Raw genomic sequence first — 22,188 nt, 5'->3', positions numbered from 1 at the left:
CGGAAAAATCGAAATCCGCGATGGTGAAAAAGGCACCAAAACTCACCAAAAAACGAACGGGTGGCGAAAAAAGCCACACTCGACCACGAAAGAAAACTTACGGGCCAACACTAGAAATAGAGGTAAAATTTAAAAGAGAAAAAAGACCGCGAATCGCGAGGGATCTCCTAGGGGCGCGGAGCGACAAAAAAAACAGCCATCCCGAGCCGCGGAAAAAAAGGAGACTAGCGAACACGAGCGATTTCGGGCGGGAAGACAGCCGCGCGTGCGCGCATCGCGGCGCGCGTGAGAACTAGCGCAAACTGTTGCTAGGAAGATCTCCGATCGGAGGGGCTGCCGTGGACGTCACCCATTTGTGAGAACAAGCAGCCTGCTTGTCCTCGGGGAATCATTACTTGCCAAACTGCAGTCATTAAGCTTGGGGAAGCCACAGAGCAGTCTCACGATCCCCAGTGCTGAAGCTGCTTGGGAAGCTGCAGGAGACCCGAGGACTCCAAATGGAGTCTTCTGACAGGAAGGGGTCTGCGAGTCCCTCAGGCCTCTTCATCAGAAAGGCAGTACTCCGCAAAGGTACCAAATCTGGAGCAAGTGGGGGGGGGGGGGGGGGGGGTGGGAGGAATCTACCCCTACTCCCTGAGCCGCAGCTTCAGAATGGCCAGCACTCAAAACTGCCAGCATCGCAGTCAAACCTGGCTCTTCATTGAGTGCCGGGCACCTCAGCCTCGCCATGTGGCACAGTGGAAATGATGGTACCGCCATCATAAAAATACTAACCCCTCCTTCATGAATCTGCTACTGGAGGCATGTTTGACCCCTCACACCACAGCTGGGACTATAAACTGGCATGAGCCCACTGTGCTAACGTGAGCAGGCTGCGAGATGCCTTTTTTTTTTTTTTTTTTTAAATAAGCAGGAGAGGGAGCCAGAGCAAATCTCAGTCAAGGTACCTCGAGGTAGACTAGGAGGGAACCGATGGGGGGAGGAAGGGAAGGACCTGGTGCCACCAGATGTACACCTAGACCCTAAGCTTAGGCCGCCTTAACCCCAAAAGCTCTACTGAACCAGGGGGACCAGGCCAGGAGCTAAGCAGTCCAGAGCTACACAATTATGACCATCCACCTGCTAAATAGAGAGAATACCGAGGTTAAGGTGGCTGCATATGACCATATATAGTAAAACTCTGAAGTTCTCTCTATCTCCACCTGCTGGCAGAAGGACATAACTCACAAGTCTCTGGATTGATCTGCGGGATGCTATGGAAGGCACCGTTATTTCGGATGGTCTTTTCTGATTACTGGGGAGAAATACAAAATGACCTTTTGTAAATGAGCTTGACTACATTTGCATGCTATCTGCACTAAGATCTGGGCTACACCCCTCTGTTAAATGCGGGCGCTAGTACAGCACTAATGGCCTCTAGTGTCTGCATTTACTTTTGATCATCGGCACCGAAATGAAAAACTAAAGAATCAACTAGCCACCCCTGCAGTCCTCAAATAGCACAACTAATCTTAGAAAATGACGCGGGGATCTGTGGTAACTGCGGGGATGGGGACAAACCCCACGGGGGCGGGGACAGAGACAAACTTTGTCCCAGTGTCACTTTCTACTTTGAAGCCTGTTAATGAACTGGACTGTTATTTATGTTTGATTGATGCAGACGACAATGTTTTTATTTTTTGGAAAAACAAGCAAACATGCTGGACACAGCTAGCAAAATTTACATGGGGTATTCTGTACATCCTGTTACCAGAACATCTTCTAAGAAGACAACTTCTATTGCAGGAGGGACTGTGGAAGACAGAAGAAGACTGAATCCGGAGATTGTTGATGACTCCTTATTCATCCACAGATTAAAAAATCGTAACAATGCTTCATAGGGCATATTTCTGCCCTCTAGGGCATACAGAACGGGTTGTATTTTGTACCCCTGGACATTTTAACAGGGTAGATTAGGAATCCTTGGGGTAGTAGAAGTCAGCTATTGTTGGGGTTGGAAGGGTAGAGGACGGTGGTGGGAGGGTTTATTATAGCTGCTCATTATTATTTTTGTCTATTTGTAATTTATACATAATTGCACAGCATATTGTTCCTTTTTATACGTTAATAAAAAGATTTAAATATAAAATCAGAAGTGTTCAAGACTTCTTAAGATGAGAACAGAGCCCACGGGGATGGGGACGGAGACAGAACCCATGGGGACAGGGCGGGGACTAATTTTATCCCAGTGTCATTCTCTAACTGATCTCATTAACTCCTTACTACAGTAATATTTAACAAGCCATCTGACCCTGCTACTTTCAACAATATGAAATGTGCAGCTAGGAGGAAGAAAAAAACAAAAGTCATAAGTCCCCCGAGACTTTCTGCTGGTGTCAAGGCAATGACAGCAAGTCCTTTGGCAAAACCTTTCCTGTAAATTGGAGGATCTCCAGAATGCTTCTGAAACACACACACCCCCATCCCTTCAAGGTAAGATCTTACCTTGCAATTCAGCAATTCAGCTGTGTCAGAAGAAGCACTTACCTGATGGTACCTGTGGGGGAAGGAAGAGGGCTGATCAGGTGGGCCATGTTGTCTGGAATGTGTATTGTTAAGGGAGAGATCTGTGGCTGCACAGGCTTCACTGGGGACTCTGGGGACTCCTGTTTTTCTTTCTTTTCATTGGACAGAGCAGTGAACGTTATCTTGATGTTTGTGCTGGGAAACCTAAAAGTGCATCTGCAAAAGAAAAAGCTACATCAGAACATACTTACGAAGGACGTAAAGTACTGACTGCATTTGCATAAATCATAACATTGCAAAAATGTATTCCCTCTTTACTACCGTTGCAAATTATAAGATTTTACAGATAGCTACAGTAATGTTTTTCAAAGCCAAAGCTTTAGAAACACAATTATACTGTTTTTGTAACTGATTGAGATAATGAAGCCAAGTCTGATCATACTTGGAATCTCAATACAAAAAAACTTTTTACCTCATCACCAATACACTTAGAGGCCCATTTCACAAAAGAGTCCTAAATAGTGTTATAGCACACCCTTACACAGGTCTTTCCTATGTAGTAGCACTAAAATGGTAGATTTTCAAATTATTGTACTAATTGCCACCTGCTAATGTTGCATTAAAAAAGATTAGTGTGTGAAAATTTGTAGGCGGTAACGGCTCATGTGCTAACATTGCTGCACCAATTACTGCAGGAACGCTCACTCTCCACCCCCCCAGACAGGCCCCCTATACGGTAAAAAATAAAATATATTAGCAAATGGTTTGTATGCACAAACCCGGAGCTTATTACAGGACAAGGAAAGTTGCCCCAGACCCTGCGTATAACAGAAGTCCACTTTGAGCACAAGACCTACCACCATAGACATTGTTATGCAGTGCAGTGCCATCCAGTCCTTTTCTATTGCTCTCCAATCCTCTTATATAGTTTTAAAATATTATTAATGAAATTACCCAACGTGGTCCACGTTGCTTCAGGGATGTATTTACAAATGCAGCATATAAATTAGTTATAAATCCAAACTAAAAATATATAAAATACAAAATCATAAAAACATAAGTCATCACAAAAACAAATACATGTACAAATTTTGTGGTAACCCTCTGATGTGGTATATAAAAATAATTAGAAACATACAAGATAAATAATAAATATCAAAATCCAAGCACAGCATTTATACAGTCATTCCTGTAAGTGAATAGTGTCATTGCTATAAAAAGCATTAACCAGGTCATGCATGTGCCCAGTGATCCATAAACCACTGGGAGCATGCAGTATATATTGATGGAATATATGTTTATGTATCACTGGATGCACGCATGACCTATATTAAAAATGACTCATTTCTGAAGCTAATTGTAAATGCATGTACAGAAAAATAAGAGTAATAAGTTTAAAAGTTTAGTCTATAACTGAATGTTCCCTAGTGCTCACAAGTAGCCACAGAAGCTGCCAGATGACAAACTGAGCAACACTGACCATTAAACACAATGGGCACACACTATTTTTTAAAGGACGAAATAGTGAAGCTGACATATCTGAAGGAAGTTAATTATAAACTTTTTTTTTTTTTTTAACAAAGACGTATTCTTATCCTTGGATACCAAAAAATATATCCTATATAATAAAACGCACCTCCAACATAGTAACATAGTAAATGATGGCAGAAAAAGACCTGCACGGTCCATCCAGTCTGCCCAACAAGATAAACTCATATGTGCTACTTTTTGTGTATACCTTACCTTGATTTGTACCTGTCCTTTTCAGGGCACAGACCGTGTAAGTCTGCCCAGCATTGTCCCCGCCTCCCACCACCGGCTCTGGCACAGACCATATAAGTCTGCCCAGCACTATCCCCGCCTCCGCCACCCAATCCCGGCTAAGCTCCTTAGGATCCATTCCTTCTGAACAGGATTCCTTTATGTTTATCCCAAGCGTGTTTGAATTCTGAAGCTGACTGCATGGCTGAGGCATTCCTGCTCTCTGAAGCTGACTGCATGGCTGAGGCATTCCTGCTCTCTGTATCCATCTCCTGAATTGACATCACGTACTTCCGGGTTCGTCACAAGCAAAAGTGACCAACCACACGAGGTTTCTCGGCTTCAGAATGTTGGAGGTGCATTCTATTAAAATAGGATTGGTCAGTTCCTTGAAGCACAGCCAGAGCTCAGCGTCCTACACAGCAACGCTCAGACACAAGAGGGGGGGGGGGGGAGTATCTCTGTCACACACACACTCTCTCTCTCTCACACAGTCAATGTCTTTCTCTCTCTTTCTCACTCTCACACACTGTCTCTCACACACTCTATGTCTCACACTGTATCACATTCACTCTCTGTCTCATACACTCAGTCTCACAGAGTCTGTGTCTCACACACACTCTCTCTCGCACACACTGTATCTGTGTGAAACACACTCTCTCTCTCACACTGTGTCACATACGCACTTGCACACACTCTCATTCTCACACACACACTCTCACAGACACACTCGCACCCAGACTCACTCTCTCTCTCACACACGCACATTCACTCTCTCTCACACACAGTCACTCTCACATACACTCTCTCAAACATACACACTCCGAGGAAAACCTTGCTAGCGCCCGTTTCATTTGTGCCAGAAACGGGCCTTTTTTTACTAGTATAAACATATCACTGTACATACCTTTGTATAAAAACCCTAATCACAAAAGTGACTTTTGAAAAACAGTGACAAAGTAAAACTATGCACGTGCTTATTAGGTCCTTATGGAGAAATTAGGTCTTACCTGATAATTTTCATTTCATTAGTCTTTCCCAATATTCCAGAACCTGTGCAATAGTTGTGCCCATCAAATATTACAAAATACTGCTATCAGACTTCTTGGGAATGCCCTGTTTGCCCATGTCACCCCATTGTTCATTCAATATCATTGGCTATCCACACTTTTCGGGAATAGATTTAAGATCCCTTCTATACATTATGGGAGCAGGAACCACTGTATTTAAGTGGACAGTGCTGTACACACATGTGAGATACCTTAGATCATTATAGGCTGTCAGTGCCCTCCCTTTCTAGAACACATTGGGCAGTCACAGGGAAAGGGCTTTCTTTTGGCTGGCTCCAACTCTTTGGAACGACTTGCCAAAAGAAATCTGTGCAGAAGCCAATTATAAAAGGTTTAAGACTATTAAAGACTCATTTATGTAAGCTTGCATTTAATCTGTAGTCTTGAGTGCAGGGAAGACAGGCATATCCTCTGTTTTATACCTTATACTTGTTCTCTTTTTACTTTAAATGTTGGATTTTGAATGCAATCTTGGGAGTGTGTGTGTTTTTTTTATGTAGTTCCTTTTTTTTCTTTATTTGATTTTTATATTTGTTTTGTAAACCGCTCTGGTCTGGTAAAGGTGAGCAGTACATTAAGTTTTTAAATATACAAATAAACCAGCAGGTGGAGATAGAGAACTGAAAACTGAGCAGAGGCACCTCTATCTTAGCATCCAGACCAGCACCTCAGTATTTACATAGGCAAGCAGTATGGAGAAACACAGAACAAACACAACCACCTTAAACAATTTGTTAACCTAACACAAACCACACCAGCAAACGTGTGGACCTCTCATCTCTGGACAACTTGCAGAACAAGAGATAAGAAGGAAGCACCATGCAAGGTGACAGTTATTTGACCTATTACTTCAAACCAACTAAACATCTCAGAAACCTTGGGTGGGCCTTTGGAATATTGGGAAGAACTAATGTAAGAAATTATCAGGTAAGACCTAATTTCTCCTTCCATTATGTAGTTTCCCACTATTCCAGAACCTGCAGGATGTTCAAAACAAATCCCTAGAGTGGGTGGTATCCTGGAGCTGCCACCACCCTGAGGACCGAAGCCCAAAACTAGGTTCCGAGCACCCCACAACATCCAACCTATGGTGCTTGGCAAAAGTGTTTCAAACATCGCCGCCTAGCAAATATCTTCCGGAGACAGTAAGTTAGTCTCCACCCTCCTCATAGAACAAGCTTGCAAGACCCGAGGAGCCTGCTTCCCCGCAAGCAAATAAACTGATGCGATAGTTTCCATCAGCCATCTAGCAATTGTGGCTTGGAAGCCATGAGGCCAAGCATCTGTTTACCAAAAAGTAAACAGTTTGTCCGATTTGTGAAACTCATTTGGGGGAAAACGCTGCTCCCATAGATCCTGATTTTTGAATATAATATTTATGGTCACAAGTAAAATAATTCTGGGTAAGAGCCACTTTGACCAAGGCTAGAATAAATTCTGTGCGTACCAAGTGTGAGTGTTGCCTCTCTTCAAGAACCTTTTTCAACACATACATGGCTTCAAGTATCCAAATCTTCTGGTAATGATTCCAACATTCTTAAAAAATGAGAACTGTCCTGGACAAAAGATTTTACATGTTGCAAACAACGGGATCTGAGAACACCAGCTACCGGTACGTATCTTTGCTATTTGTAAAAAAAAAAAAAAAAGGTGAAATTTGTACGTTTACAAATCTATGGGAGCAGCATTTTCCCCCACCATACACAATTTATTTATGGCAGATTTTGAAACAAAATGGATATATACCTCTGAATGGTTTTGATCTGCTAGATGTTGGTGGCGTTATATAGACAACTTTTTTATGCTCTGGAGAGGCACCCAAGATGATTTAATGCACTTTGTGAATTATTTGAACAGTTGTCACAATACCATTAAATGTGATATACAAAGTAGTCACATGGAGATCTCTTTTTTAGACATCTGGATCACCTGTAGAAATGGACATCTGGACACGTCTGTATATATGTTAAACCTACAGATAGGAACACCCTACTGCAATATACCAGCATGCATCCATGGGATAGCAAGTCCAACATTCCGTTTGCCCAGTTCTTGAGATATCGTAAAATCTGTTCTACTGGAGAATTTAAACATCAGGCAACAGTTTTGTCTAAAAAACTAATCAGTAGGGCATACCCTGAGAAGTTAATAGAGAAGGCCAAAAAAAGAGCTCTCTATAATCACAGAGAGTAGCTGTTACGCCTAAAAACTGAACAGAAGATGAAAGAAGAAGTTTTAACTTTTGTAACGAAAGATAATGTTCATACTAAAAGATTTGTAAGAGTGGTTAAAAAACATATTTCAATGATCAGAGTTTATCCTTGTTTTCAGCAAATTAGATTTTTGTTTGCATATCAGCGTAATAGCAATTTAAATGACATATTGTGTACAGCAGAAACATGGAATCGAAACGAGTTTGAGAAGGGCATGGGGTATCAAAGTATGTGAATTTTGTTTGCTATGTTCTATTATGTGGGACATCAAACAGTTTATAGATATGCATACAAGTATATCTACTTCATACACAAACCATTTTGTTCATCCAAGAATGTGATATATCTATTAATGTGCCCATGTAAATTATACTATATTGGACAAACTTCTTAATCCTTAAAGAAGCGATTAATAGAACACAGACACTGTATCCAGGTGCAGAAATTTCATGAACCTTTGGTCACACATTTCGTGGAGAAACACCATGTTTTCACTGATTTACGATGTACAGTGTTGGAACAGATAAGAGTTACAGAAAGAAGAGGGGATGCACAAAAACTGCTTCGTCAGAACAAGCAGAAATAGATATTTGCTTTGAATACAGTGATACCTAAAGGTTTAAATGTTTCCATTGAATGGAAGGCTTGTTTGTGACAACCACAGGATAATACGTCATTACATTCTAGACGTCATGATTCAACGTAGAGGTATAAAATCTTGGCGTTTCAAGAAAGCCAGCCACCATTTTGTTAGAGCCAGTAGCTGAATTTATCTGTGAAAGTTGCGGGGCGGGGGGTTGCTACTACTGAAAGGACTCTATTCAAAATATTTTTTCCCCTGACGCAACCTAGTAAGGTGATCCCTGCTGGGATTTGTAATACGGAATCATTTGAACAGTGACAACACACAAGAAAATTAAGACTTGAACGTCCAAGGTAAGTATCAAGCTATAATTGTTGGGAACTTTGAAGTTGTTTTTCACCCGATTCTGTATCTGAAAAGGTTGTTTTTGCGGGTTTTGAAAAAGAATAATGAAACAAACGTGGAGTTATTTTTAATGACTGATGATTAGGAAGAGACCCCTACACTTATGAAGGTTTATCTTTCAAATAGGGTGTTTCCAGTGTATACTGAAAACTTTTTTTCTCCACTGTATCGATACAGGAAAGACCTTGAGTCCAGAAAATTTCTACATCGATATTTCTGTATGTATGTTATGGTCAGAAAACAGTCCAATCTCCACAGATCTTCTGAAGACAACTCCAGAAGAGGAGGGAACCATATCTGTTGCTGTCAATGAGTGATTAGTAAAATGGTGCCTCGGTCTTGCCAGAGTTTCAACAAGGTCTTCTCTATTAGAGGTTTACAAGGATATGCATACAGAAGTCCTCTTCACCAACGTTGGAGAAAAGCATCTGACACTAGTCTGCTGTGTGATTCGAGCCTGGAGCAGAACTGAGGGACCTTGTGCACAATCAGATCATAATCTAGCACCAAGCATATGCGCCAAATCTAATCCAATGTTGAGATCAAGCACCCACAATCCACTTCAGTGTCTGGCTGCCTCACCATTAGATTCTCCATCCAGTACCTGTCTAATGAAGTCTTGGGCAGCAGACAGATTCATAAACTTGAGTGGAGACATTATACGTGACCCTTAATCTGGCACGGTAGATTAAAGCAAACCGAATCTTCCGTTCAGTTTGTTACAGATCGGAACAAAACAACTTCTCTGTGAGGCTACTTGAGTGGGAAAATCTTGAAAACATAAAATTTTATTAATCATCATAGATCAAAGATTTCCCTCCATGGAGAACCTGTAGCATAACGGTTTTATGAGCAAAACTCTTAAGTATAACCACTTGAGGTCTGGCCAAGTCAGAACAGACAGAGATTGAGCCAGCCAGTTCTCCAAAACCCCCCTTAAATCTGTCTCCAAGGGACTCGGACAACCCGACTAACCTCAGGTTGTTTCTCAAGGTCCTCCAGTTTGTCAGAGTGATCTGCCAGAGAAGCTGGGCCTATGAGTCTTCCACCAAAATAACCTGGTCAACCAGCTCACCTGTGTGCTACTGTGCAGTTGCAATTTCTTTACCCAGCTCCTCAAGTTTAGTATCTAATGGGAGTAGTCTCCTCTCCAAAACAGATTCCATCGCCATTGTAACTTTGGAGGTAACTCCGCCACCCACGTAGAGCTGACAGTAGAGCCCACAAGGCTTGAAAGCGCTGCCACCTTGTCATCGGTAAGCTTGCTGTGTTAGCTCTCCCTTTCCCCCTGTTTGGAAGCCACTGGGCCGGATTGCATAAAAAAAAAAAAGCATTTCACCACTGTGTGCCACACTCTTCCAACAATGGACTATGGTGTCGGAGGGTCCGACAATGGACTATGGTGTCTATGTAAATTGAATCTTGTCTTAAGCATCTGGCCTGTTTCTCCAATATAGCATCCTTCGTTACATTTTTTACACTGAATGATATTTACCACATTGGAAGATAAGCAAGTGAAAGATCCCTTTATGTTGAATATCTTTCCTTTGTGGATGACATCACATGAACAATACTGGTGCCAGTAGGGCTCCCACGCCTGTTGGTCAGCATTTTACAGGACCAGGACACTGTACCAGTGACTTCACAGTGAGAATCCTGAAAGGTAACTTTAAAACCATACAAGAACGTAAGACCTTTGAAGTCAGAATGAATGAATATTTTAACACCCAACAGAAAGGACTTAACAAGGATCTGGGGTTCCTAGCCCATTATAAACCATAAAGCTGTATGTCTCTGTTGATCACCCCACCCCTCACCTATCCACACTCATCCTGTTAGAATATCAATGATATGCTTTGATGTCCCCATGCATACCTCCTACCCACCCTGTCAGACTGTCATAGTAATGCTTGAATGTTTTCACTTATATACACTGTCAGCTAGCACATTTGCTTATTTCCGATCTGACGAAGAAGGGCAACCTTCGAAAGCTAATGAAGAAATGTATTAAGTTATGTCCAATAAAAGAGATATCATCTTATTTTCTTTACCATGTTTTATTTTGTTTGATTTCTATTGAGATCCTATTAGGAAACCATGGGAGCAACTGAAATCATTTGGGCAGATTGAACAGATATATGTAGGAAGAGTGCCACTTTGTGGGATTCACTGGTGCTCTTGGCATACTTCATGTCTGAATCTCACCAATCCCTTTTTAAAACACATTGTGAAATTATGGTTTCTCACTGTTTCTGGGGGGTTTGAGAGGCAGTGAAGGTCATGGTACACGCTTATTTCTCTAATGTTAGGTGGTAATGTTCCCAAATATGACCCATCTTTGTGGGAGGATAGAGGGCTTCGCTACTTAGAGCAACTGTTTAATGAAGGGCGGTTGATGTCTTTTAACCTTTTAAAATCTGAGTTTCAGCTACCTCCTTCTGATTTTTATTTTTTACATTTTTGTGTTTGACATTGTTCGTCATCCGAGTTGTATAAAGCAGTGGTTACAAGAGACAGAGGAATCCAGCAGAGACCAAAGTTCTTCCAGTGGGGATCTAAGGGGCTATCTCTAGATTATATAAAGTTATAAGAAAAAACATAAGTTTGCATGCATGAAAACAGGATCTGGAAGTGACTTTACCTGATAGTGACTGGATTGATATTGTTAAAACTACTAACTTTTCAATTTCAGCTTTGCTTAAAGAAAATGGACTAAAATTATTAATGCATTGGTATATAACTCCACAAATTTCTGTTTAAGAGAGGCCTTAGGGCAAATCTGACATGTTAGAGACAATGTGGTAAAGTCAGATCATTTTTACACATTTGGTGAGAATGTCTGGAAGTGGTGGGGGTTTTTTTTGGTCCTGTCAAACTAGAATTCACTGGAATTGTGGGAGTGGACATCAATTTTACTAGAGATTTATGCCTCTTGAACAGTTTGCCGAGGAATGTGGATTTAGACTTGAATTATGCATTCTTCTGAAGTGCTGTGTTTGCGCAATCAGGTCTGTTATTTCCACAGCTTGGAATCATACCGTGTCTTTGCCAACCAAGAGATGGCACCAAAAACAAACATGCCTTACTCATGGAGCATTTGATGCTCTCAAGAAGCCTGGGATACAGACTTGTCATTTTTGGCCCAGAATATAGTCTTATTTGGATCAGTCCGTTTTAAAGCATTCCTAAAGTTGTGGACAATGAATTGTGTGTGTGGGTGGGGGGGGGGGGAGGAGCTTTAGAGGAAGAGGTTTACGGCTGAAATATGTTACATTTTGGAGAGCATGTCATACTTTTATTAGTTTTCTGTGAGGGGCATTTTCAATACGACACCTTAAGACCAACATCTGGGGGGGGGGGGGGGGGGGGTTCCCAAAAATGGCTAGTTGCTACATAAGAACATAAGAGTAGCCATACTGGATCAGACCAATGGTCCATCTAGCCCAGTATCCTTTTTCCAACAGTGGCCAAGCCAGGTCACAAGTACCTGGCAGAAACCCAAATAGTAGCAATATTCTATGCTACAAATCCCAGGGCAAGCAGTGGCTTCCCCATGTCCATCTCAATAGCGGACTATGGGCTTTTCCTCCAGGAACTTGTCCAAACCTTTTTCAAACCCAGATACGCTACCTGCTGTTACCACATCCTCCTGCAAAGAGTTCCAGAGCTTAACTCTTTGTTGAGTGAAAAAATATTTCCCCCTATTTGTTTTAAAAGTATTTCCATGTAACTTCCTTGAGTGTCCCCTAGTCGTTGTACTTTTGGAACGAGTAAAAAAAATCAATTTGTACTCTTTCTACACCACTCAGGATTTTGTAGACCTAAATTATATCTCCCCTCATCCGTCTTTATTCCAAGCTGAAGAGTCCTAAACTCTTTAGCCTTTCCTCATACGAGAGGAGTTTCATTCCCTTTATCATTTTGGTTGCCCTTCTTTGAACCTTTTCTCTTTGAGATACGATGACCAGAACTGAAATCAATACTCAAGGTGCGGTCACAATATGGAGCGATGGATGGGCTGGATTGTACATTTTAAGGGGCTTCGATGTTAGCTTCAGAAATCTTAGTACAAGAACAGTGGTGGGCAGGTCTGTGCCCTGAAAGTGGCAAGGACAAATCAAACTCAGGTATACATCGCATACCATGCACTGATGACACAAAGTTATTCAAAGTCGTTAAATCGCAACAGGATTGTGAAAAATTACAAGAGGACCTAAATGGCAGATGACGTTTAATGTGAGCAAGTGCAAGGTGATGCATGTGGGAAAAAAGAACCCGAATTATAGCTACGTTATGCAAAGTTCCATGTTAGGAGTTACGGACCAAGAAAGGGATCTGGGTGTTGTCGTTGATAATACACTGAAACCTTCTGCTCAGTGTGCTGCCGCGGCTAGGAAAGCAAATAGAATGTTGGGTATTATTAGGAAAGGTATGGAAAACAGGTGTGAGGATGTTATAATGCCATTGTATCGCTCCATGGTGCGATCGCACCTTGAGTATTGTGTTCAATTCTGGTCGCCGCATCTCAAGAAAGATATAGTAGAATTGGAAAAGGTGCAGCGAAGGGCGACTAAAATGATAGCGGGGATGGGACAACTTCCCTATGAAGAAAGACTAAGGAGGCTAGGACTTTTCAGTTTGGAGAAGAGACAGCTGAGGGGAGACATGATAGAGGTATATAAAATATTGAGTGGAGTGGAACAGGTGGATGTGACGCGTCTGTTCACGCTTTCCAAAAATACTAGGACTAGGGGGCATGCGAAGAAACTACAGTGTAGTAAATTTAAAACAAATCAGAGAAAATATTTCTTCACCCAACGCATAATTAAACTCTGGAATTTGTTGCCGGAGAACATGGTGAAGGCGGTTAGCTTAGCAGAGTTTAAAAAGGGGTTAGACAGTTTCCTAAAGGACAAGTCCATAAACCACTACTAAATGGACTTGGGAAAAATCCACAATTCCAGGAATAACATGCATAGAATGTTTGTACATTTGGGAAGCTTGCCAGGTGCCCTTCGCCTGGATTGGCCGCTGTCGTGGACAGGATGCTGGGCTCGATGAACCCTTGGTCTTTCCCAGTGTGGCATTACTTATGCAATGTTTTTGTGTAAAGCTAGATGTTTTTGTGCTCTGTGCATTTATCTTTTTGATCTATTTTTGAAAAAACAAAAAACATCCATGCGAAAAACACAGAAAATCAAGCCAGTGGGATGTAGGAGGAGCCAGCATTCTTAGTACACTGGCCACAGATATCCCAGGAGAGTAATGGGACACCCTAGGGGGCACTGCAGTGGACTTCAAATAAATGCTCCCAGGTACACGTATCATTGCTCCCTTGTCTGTTGAGGCCCCTCCCCCGAAAACCCACTAACCCAACTGTACACCACTACAATAGCCCTTATGGGTGAAAGGGGAACCTAAATGTGGGTATAGTGGGTTTTGAAGGGCTCACAGTTTCCACTTGTAATTATAATGCTCATGAGTTTGCAGTAGTTATTCATTATTTGGCCTGTATTAATCCTTTTTAAATGCTAAAATGAAATATTTCTGCCCTATTAACACCAGTTTCAGCCATATTTATACAATGAAAGCTGATCATTAGTCAAACTTTGATTGAAAATTTTCTTTCCCCGCCTTCAAACATCAGCTTTGTAATAATGATATATTAATTGACTACCATCACACACCCAAATTTGTTACAAGTGTAACAGGCGGGGGGGGGGGGGGGAGGTATATGCCTGGGCTCACCTGTCTGCAGTGCACTGCACCTATCCCTAGACTATACCAGGGACCTGCATGCTGCTCTAATGGACGCAAGTATAACATCTGGAGGCTCACATACGGACTGGTAAGCAGTTTTCAATCACATTTTTGCATGTGATTGAAGGGAGGGGGGTTAGTGACCACTGAAGGAGTAAGGGGAGGTCATCACTGATTCCTTCCAGTGGCCATCTGGTCATTTAGGGCACTTTTTTTCTGGCTTATTCGTTAATAAAACAGGTCTAGAACAAAATGTCCAAGTAGCCCTGGATGGGGCTTTTTTGTTCCATTACAGCAGAAAAACATCCAAGTGCTAGGAAAGCCCAGATCTCACCCTTAACACGACCCCTTGTGATTTTAAAGCACTTCTGATGGACTTCATAGAAAAACATCTAAAAATTGGTTTCAAAAATACTAATTTGGATGTTCATGCAAGAAAAATGTCCAAATGCAGATTTATGCCACTTTTTGGATGTTGAAAATTAGTCCCTGTATCTTATGAAAAGCTTTACATTTTCTTTTAACTTAAAAAGTTGCACACAGATTTATAGAAGTCTGAAGCACACCCAAGTTGGGCACTGGCATTTACACCTGCTTTTAGCAGGCAAAAGTACGATGCCCGGCGTGGGATCCATGCTGAATACTATTCTATAAATGGTGCGCTCCTTTTATAGAATAGCGCTTAGAGCTCAAGTTTTTGGCACCATTTATTGAATTCCCTCCTTAATGCTCTGGTTACACTGGTCTCTTGGATGACCCTGCCAATGTGTCTCAGGGCAGTGCTTGCAGTTATCACTTTGTAGTAAGACCTGCCTGTTCCAGCATCCTAAGAAGAGCCGTAATGTTTCATCTTCAGAGGTTCATTTGGATAGGCTTCAATTCTAGCAGCCTCAGACTTAGCTTTACCTACTGCAATACCTACTGCAACCTCAGAGTACTTCCTTGGGCAACAGCTTCAGGGGCACACTCCATATTATGCAACAGCACCTGCCTATACACTTGTTGCTTTATTTGGTTTGCTATGCATCAGCAACTGCTAGTATACCACCTGTTGCTATAAAAATTGCATCACCTGCACCATCAAGAACTTCACCTTCAGCATAGTCTATTGTGACTGCCTGTAGGGCATACTTTAATGTTTAGCACCAATTGCCATGCTCACCATTTGAGGCTTCGGCTGATAAAAAAAAAAAAAGTTATTTGTTTGGACCTACCTACTACAGTGGTCTTCATATTATATTAGCAGTCAACCCTGATGGCTCTAGTTTCACTCGCTGCATAATTACCTTCAGCAACTGCAGCTGTTTGGGTACAGACTACAAAATTGCTTCTGGCTGCCTTCTTTGTTGGCAGCCTGTTGCTCCTTGGTGGCATCTTCCACTGGTATACCTCCAGTTGTTTTAGGCTCTTCCATTTTTGTTAACAGGATGTCAGTTTCACTAATCTGTACTTAATTACAGTAGCGGATTCTCTTGCCCATAGGATCCAACTTTTCAAAATTAGTGGGGGTGCTAAGTCCAATGGAAATAACCTCTCCCTGTACAAGGAATTTTCTCAATATTGGGGGTGCTCAAGCACCCACAGCGCCAGCTCCTATGCTCTCGCCTCTCTGGTCAATTCTTTGACAGGCTTTGCAAATCTACCATAATCATTCAGTGGCAAAAGATTCCTATTCGGTCTATTCCTGGTTTAATGCCTTGGTACAGCTCCCTTTTTTCAATACAGTGGCATTTACCATCCAATGACATGGCCTTGTCTTCAAATCAGAGTCTTCTTATTATTGCGAAACTAGTGGCATCTCCTCATTGTCTTGGACTTCAGAGGCATACTTTTGGGCTCATTTTCAAAAGAGAAGGACACCCATCTTTCGACATAAATCGGAAGATGGACATCCTTCTTACAGGGTCATCCAATCGTTATAATCGAAAGCCCGTTTTGGATGTCCCCAACTGCTTTCCGTCGCAAGGATGGCCAAAGTTCAAGGGGCGTATTGGAGGCGTAGCAAAGGCGGGACTTGAGCGTGCCTAACACTAGGACGTCCTCAACCCATGATTGAAAGAAACAAGGATGTCCCTGATGAACACTTGGACGACTTTACCTGGTCATGTTTTTCTTACGACCAAGGCACAAAAAAGTGCCCAAAATGACCAGATGACCACTGGAGAGAATTGGGGATGACCTCCCCTTACTCCCCCCCCCCCCCAGTGGTCACTAACCCTCTGCCACTCTCAAAAAACATCTTTAAAATATTGATTGCCAGCCTCAGATGTTACTCAGGTCCATCATAGCAGTATGCAGGTCCCTGGAGCAGTTTTAGTGGGTGAAGTGCACTTCAGGCAGGCGGACCCAGCCCCATCCCCCCCCCCCCCCCCCCACCTGTTACATTTTTGGAGGAAGCAGCGAGCCTTCCAAAACCCACCACAAACCCACTGTACCCACATCTAGGTGCCCCCCTTCACCTGTAAGGGCTATGGTAGTGGTGTACAGTTGTGGGTAGTGGGTTTTAGGGGGGGGGTTGGGGGGCTCAGCACACAAGATAAGGGAGCTAAGTACCTGGGAGAAATTTATGAAGTCCACTGCAGTGCCCCCTAGGGTGCCCGGTTGGTGTCCTGGCATGTTAGGGGGACCAGTGCACTACAAATGTTGGCTCCTCCCACGACCAAATGGCTTGCATTTGGTAGTTTCTGAGATGGGCGTCCTTGGTTTTGATTATCGCCAAAAATCAGAAACGACCAAGTCTAGGGACGACCATCTCTAAGGATGACCAAATTTCAGGATTTGGGCGTCCCTGACTGTATTATCGAAACTAAAGATGGATGTCCATCTTGTTTTGAAAATATGGGTTTTCCCGCCCCTGGATGGGGACGTTTTGCAAGGACGTCCTCATCAAAACTTGGATGTCCCTTTCGAAAATGCCCCTCTTTATGACCTTGTACTCTGTTCTTCTTACCTTGATGTTTAATTCTCCTAGCTCTGGATGGCTTCTATGTCATTACATTTGTACCATGAAAAGTTGAGGAAAAATGGCTAAATACAGATGTAATGACATAGAAGCCATCCAGAGCTAGGAGAATTAAACATCAAGTTAAGAAGAACAGTCTATACATGACACCTTCACTTCAAATTGTAGTCAGTTTCTCCCATGGTTTGCAGGTTCTTTTACTCATTGTTTTTGTCCCCCCCCCCCCCCCCCCCACCCTTCTCTTTTCTAGGGACATTGCTTTGCTACATCCCATTCGTTCTGGACTGGTTTAGGTATGGACGAAAAGGGAGGAAAAATTATGTCTTACCTGATAATTTTCTTTTCTTTAGTCCTACCAGACCAGTCCAGCAAACCTCCCTCATTGTATTTATTTCCAATGTGATACCTACATATTTTTCCTGGTTATTTCCTTCCAGACTCCTCTGCTTCAGTTTTCAGAAATTTCTAACACACTCCTTTTCAAGCAGTACCTGAATCAGTGAAATACTTGCATGTCAGCTGAACATTTACCTTGCATGTTGCTATAAATACGTATTGAATATGCAAGTTACTTTGGGCTATGCAGTATGATCTATAAACACCACTGCTAGGCTATTCATAATACTGAACATTCTATGGCTGCACTACTCCCTTAAGGGACGATTCACTTGTGACTATTTTGTTCTGGCTCCTTCTACTGGTGGATGGACTTAACCCATTTGTTCTGGCTCCTTCTACTGGTGGATGGACTTAACCCATTTGTTCTGGCCTAGTCCGCTAGGACTAAAGGAAAGAAAATCATCATATAAGAATTTTTCCTTCCGGGCAGCATGCCCAGTTAACTCAAGTTTCCTTACTAGCAAACAGCTAGGAGATTCTACTCTATTTGTTACATTTGTTTTCACTGAATGTATGAATACAAGATGAACCTACAAAGATAGGTCTCCTGTCTGAAGGAATGTGTCAGTGAGAAATTAAGATGAATATCGTCATAATCTACCATCACTGAAAAAATGTAATGGATTATTCACGATTGATATATCGCTAATACAGCGAATTATGAACAGCTCCTGAGGATGTCAATGGCGAAACACAGCACTGTATAGAGCTGCGAACTGTTGTTTCATATATAAAATCACTGAAACAAGTGTATGAATATCATCAAGTAAACATTTAAATCGACCAGCGGTTTTAGGCTGGAGAAGGATTATCATTATTATGAAGTAATCCAATATGACATGATGGGACTAAATAATTGAGACGTTGATTATAAGGAATACCTACCTAACAGATGAGTTTCAACATGATATTTCAAGAACATATGGACATTTTATGAGAGGAAATTGTAGTATGTAGATATAATATGTTTAATATTGTGTTTAGTATTAAGATAATAGATTTCATATGTTAGTGGAGAAATGTGATATCAATTAAAGACAAACATTGTTTAAATATATTTCTATTCCTGTACATTTTTCGAAATTACATTTGTATCCCACATTTTCCCACATATTTGCAGGCTCAATGTGGCTTACATAATACTGTGACGGGATAGGTACAAAATGTTGTATTGGGATAGGGAAGATAAAATTCAATCAAGTTGGGTTGAGGTAAAAGTGTCCAATACGATCTTTAACAGTGAAGTGTTGTATGATTACATTGCTTAGTATCACTCTTCTGCAAGTTGCCGTTAGCACATCTCATCTATGGAGGTACTAAGGCCTACTAACAATAGACAGAAGGCTTGATTTTGAAGTCTTGTTCACTATGTCACTGACAGTGCTAGAGGACCATTCCTTGCCTATTTTTACTATATTAAATTTGATTCATTTCAGGTTCTGCACTTCAGCTCTCCCAACTCAGAATTATGTTCACATTGCATGAATCTCACATTCTGATATGAAGATATAATGATTAATATCCTTGAAAACAATTTTTTTATTTCTCCCTATCAAAAAATAAATACACAAGTATTCTGACTGCTCTCCAGCTTGACCAGTACAAATGGGAATTTTGAAATGAATACTATAATCAAAAAACTGAATTTGCCATGTGGAATTTTTAAAACAAAACCTGTTGCCAACAATGTTAAATAAAACATGGAAAGTAACGAAAATCCAAAGAACTTTATACCTTAAATGGAAATGAAATCAACAACAGGATGTAGGCTCCAGTTACTGTAGAAACTAGCTCTACACCTTTTTGTTTTTACTCCTAAGCAGAACAAATGCATAAAAGAGTTGGAAAGCAGTTATCGAATGGAAGCTTATAAAGCTGCTTGTCACATCTACTGCAGGAAAACCAGACACTGATTCATTAAAACCATTCATGTAATGTTTCTGAATTTGAGGCTCCTCAGCTTCTGAATATAAAGCAGCATTTGCTATTAAAAGAAAATAAAACTAAATGTGTTTTCTACCATTAATCATGAACTCTGCAGTTATACCTGCAATCTGGTATGTGGGCTACAAGATTTAAGTTTGCGTTTTCATTTCTTTGATATGTATAAAAGCAACCAGTGATATGCTAAAGGGTCAGAAGAACATTTCAACACCAAACTACAAAGACATCGCCAACACAAAGACATTTATAAAAGCAAATGTAGGCTTGTACTATACTTCTTCTCTCAGCAAAATAGCAACAAAATTTAGTTCTGACATTAAAATAAAAGTACAGAAGATTAGAAAACAGCTAGTGAGGTTTCTAATGTGACACCCAACGTCGGAGGCATAACAAACAAGAGAGACAGAACAATGTTAGAGTACAATGGTCATTGCCTTGATTTCCACTTTGGCTCCTCAAATTCCTAATGAATCAAAACAGTAACTGAATTCAACTTCCAAGTTTTTTTTTTTCTTTCAATTCTCTTTATGCCACTAACAATATAAATTAAAAAAACAAACAAACCAAAAAACGGACATGTGTTGCCTCAAACAAAAAAAGGAATACATTCCATATGAACAAGAATAAGCAGTCATATTGTTAGTCTGCTCTTTTCCTCGCCAAACAGGACTATTACATCCAGTTGACAAACTCTCTTGGCTCAAACCCTCGACGCCTCTTCACCACTCTCAACTCTCTCCTCAAAGTGCCTTCTCCTCCAACTCCCCCCTCACTTTCTCCGAAGACTCTAGCTGAGTACTTCCACGAAAAGGTCAAGATTAAACTTGAATTCTAAACCAGTTCACCCCCACCTCTCCCTCCCTTAGTCCATTCTCTCAACCCCCCAACCCCCGCCTCCTTTTCTTCCTTTCCTGAAATCACTGAAGACGAAACTACACTCCTTCTCTCCTCCTCAAAACTAACCACCTGCTCCTCTGACCCTATTCCCACTCATCTACTCAACACTATCTCATCCACTGTCATCCCTTTCATCTGTCATATCCTCAATCTTTCACTTTCCACTGCGACTGTTCCTAATGCCTTCAAACATGCCGCAGTAACACCACTCCTAAAAAAACCCTCATTGGACCCTACCTGTCCCTCCAACTATCGCCCCATCTCCCTCCTCCCTTTCCTATCCAAGATGCTTGAACGTGCTGTTCACCATCGTTGCCTCGACTTCCTATCATCTAAAGCAATTCTTGATCCACTTCAATCTGGTTTTCGCCCCCGTCATTCAACCAAAACGGCGCTTACTAAAGTCTCCAACGACCTGCTCCAGGCCAGATCCAAAGGGCTTTATTCTATCCTCATCCTTCTTGATCTGCTGCTTTTGACACAGTAGATCACAGCTTACTCCTCGATACGCTATCCTCGCTTGGTTTTCAAGGCTCTGTTCTTTCTTGGTTTTCTTCTTCTCTCTCCAAACGTACTTTTAGCGTATACTCTGGTGGATCCTCCTCCTCTTCTATCCCGCTGTCAGTTGGTGTACCTCAGGGATCTGTCCTGGGACCTCTACTCTTCTCCATCTATACTTCTTCGCTTGGTACTCTGATCTCATCCCATGGTTTTCAGTATCATCTTTACGCCGACGACTCTCTGATCTACCTCTCTACACCAGAAATCTCAGCAGGCATCCAGGCCAAAGTTTCAGCATGCCTGTCTGACATTGCTGCCTGGATGTTTCACCGCTATCTGAAGCTAAACATGACCAAGACTGAGCTTCTTATCTTTCCACTTAAACCGACCTCTCCTCTCCCCCCTTTCTCTATTTCTGTGGATAATACGCTCATCCTTCCCGTCTCATCAGCACGTAACCTTGGGGTTATCTTAGACTCCTCCCTCTCCTTCGCTTCACATATTCAACAGACTGCTAAAACCTGTCGTTTCTTCATCACCAAAATCCGCCCTTTCCTTTCTGAGTATGCAACCAGAACCCTCATCCACACTCTTACCAACTCCCGCTTAGACTACTGCAACTTGCTTCTCACAGGTCTCCCACTGAGCCATCTCTCTCCTCTTCAATCTGTTCAAAATTCTGCTGCACGACTAATATTCCGCCAGTGTCGTTATGCTCATATTAGCTCTCTCCTCAAGTCACTTCATTGGCTCCCTATCCGTTTCCGCATTCAGTTCAAACTCCTCTTACTGACTTACAAATGCATTCACTCTGCAGCTCCTCAGTACCTCGTCACTCTCATCTCTCCCTACACTCCTCCCCGGGAACTCCGCTCAATGGGCAAATCTCTCTTATCTGCACCCTTCTCCTCCACTGGTAACTCCAGACTCCATTCCTTCTATCTTGCTGCACCATATGCCTGCAATAAACTTCCTGAGCTGGTACGCCAAGCCTCATCTCTGGCCATCTTCAAATCTATGTTAAAAACCCACCTCTTCGATGCTGCTTTTAACTCCTAAACCTAACCCTTCAACTGTCCCCTATCCCTGATATGTCCTGTCTGTCCTAACCCTTATCCCTTACTTGTCATGTCTGTCTGTCATAATTAGATTGTAAGCTCTATCGAGCAGGGACTGTCTCTCCATGTT

The 22,188-nt window shown here is 41.9% G+C and overlaps 1 protein-coding gene across 1 annotated transcript in view; it reads right to left on the bottom strand.

The window, feature by feature from the left end:
* The window catches only part of FOXK2 (forkhead box K2), a 216,515-nt gene that overhangs the window by 173,309 nt on the left and 21,018 nt on the right, over positions 1-22,188 (bottom strand). Inside the window, exon 2 of the mRNA XM_030208025.1 lies at positions 2,527-2,721. Coding sequence (XP_030063885.1) covers positions 2,527-2,721 — 195 coding nt within the window. The remainder of the gene's footprint in view (positions 1-2,526; positions 2,722-22,188) is intronic.

Source organism: Microcaecilia unicolor, chromosome 6 (genome assembly GCF_901765095.1).
Source record: "Microcaecilia unicolor chromosome 6, aMicUni1.1, whole genome shotgun sequence".
NCBI classification, from domain to species: Eukaryota; Metazoa; Chordata; class Amphibia; order Gymnophiona; family Siphonopidae; genus Microcaecilia; species Microcaecilia unicolor.
Note: the sequence above shows the minus strand (reverse complement) of the source record. Positions and strands in the feature narration are given on the sequence as shown.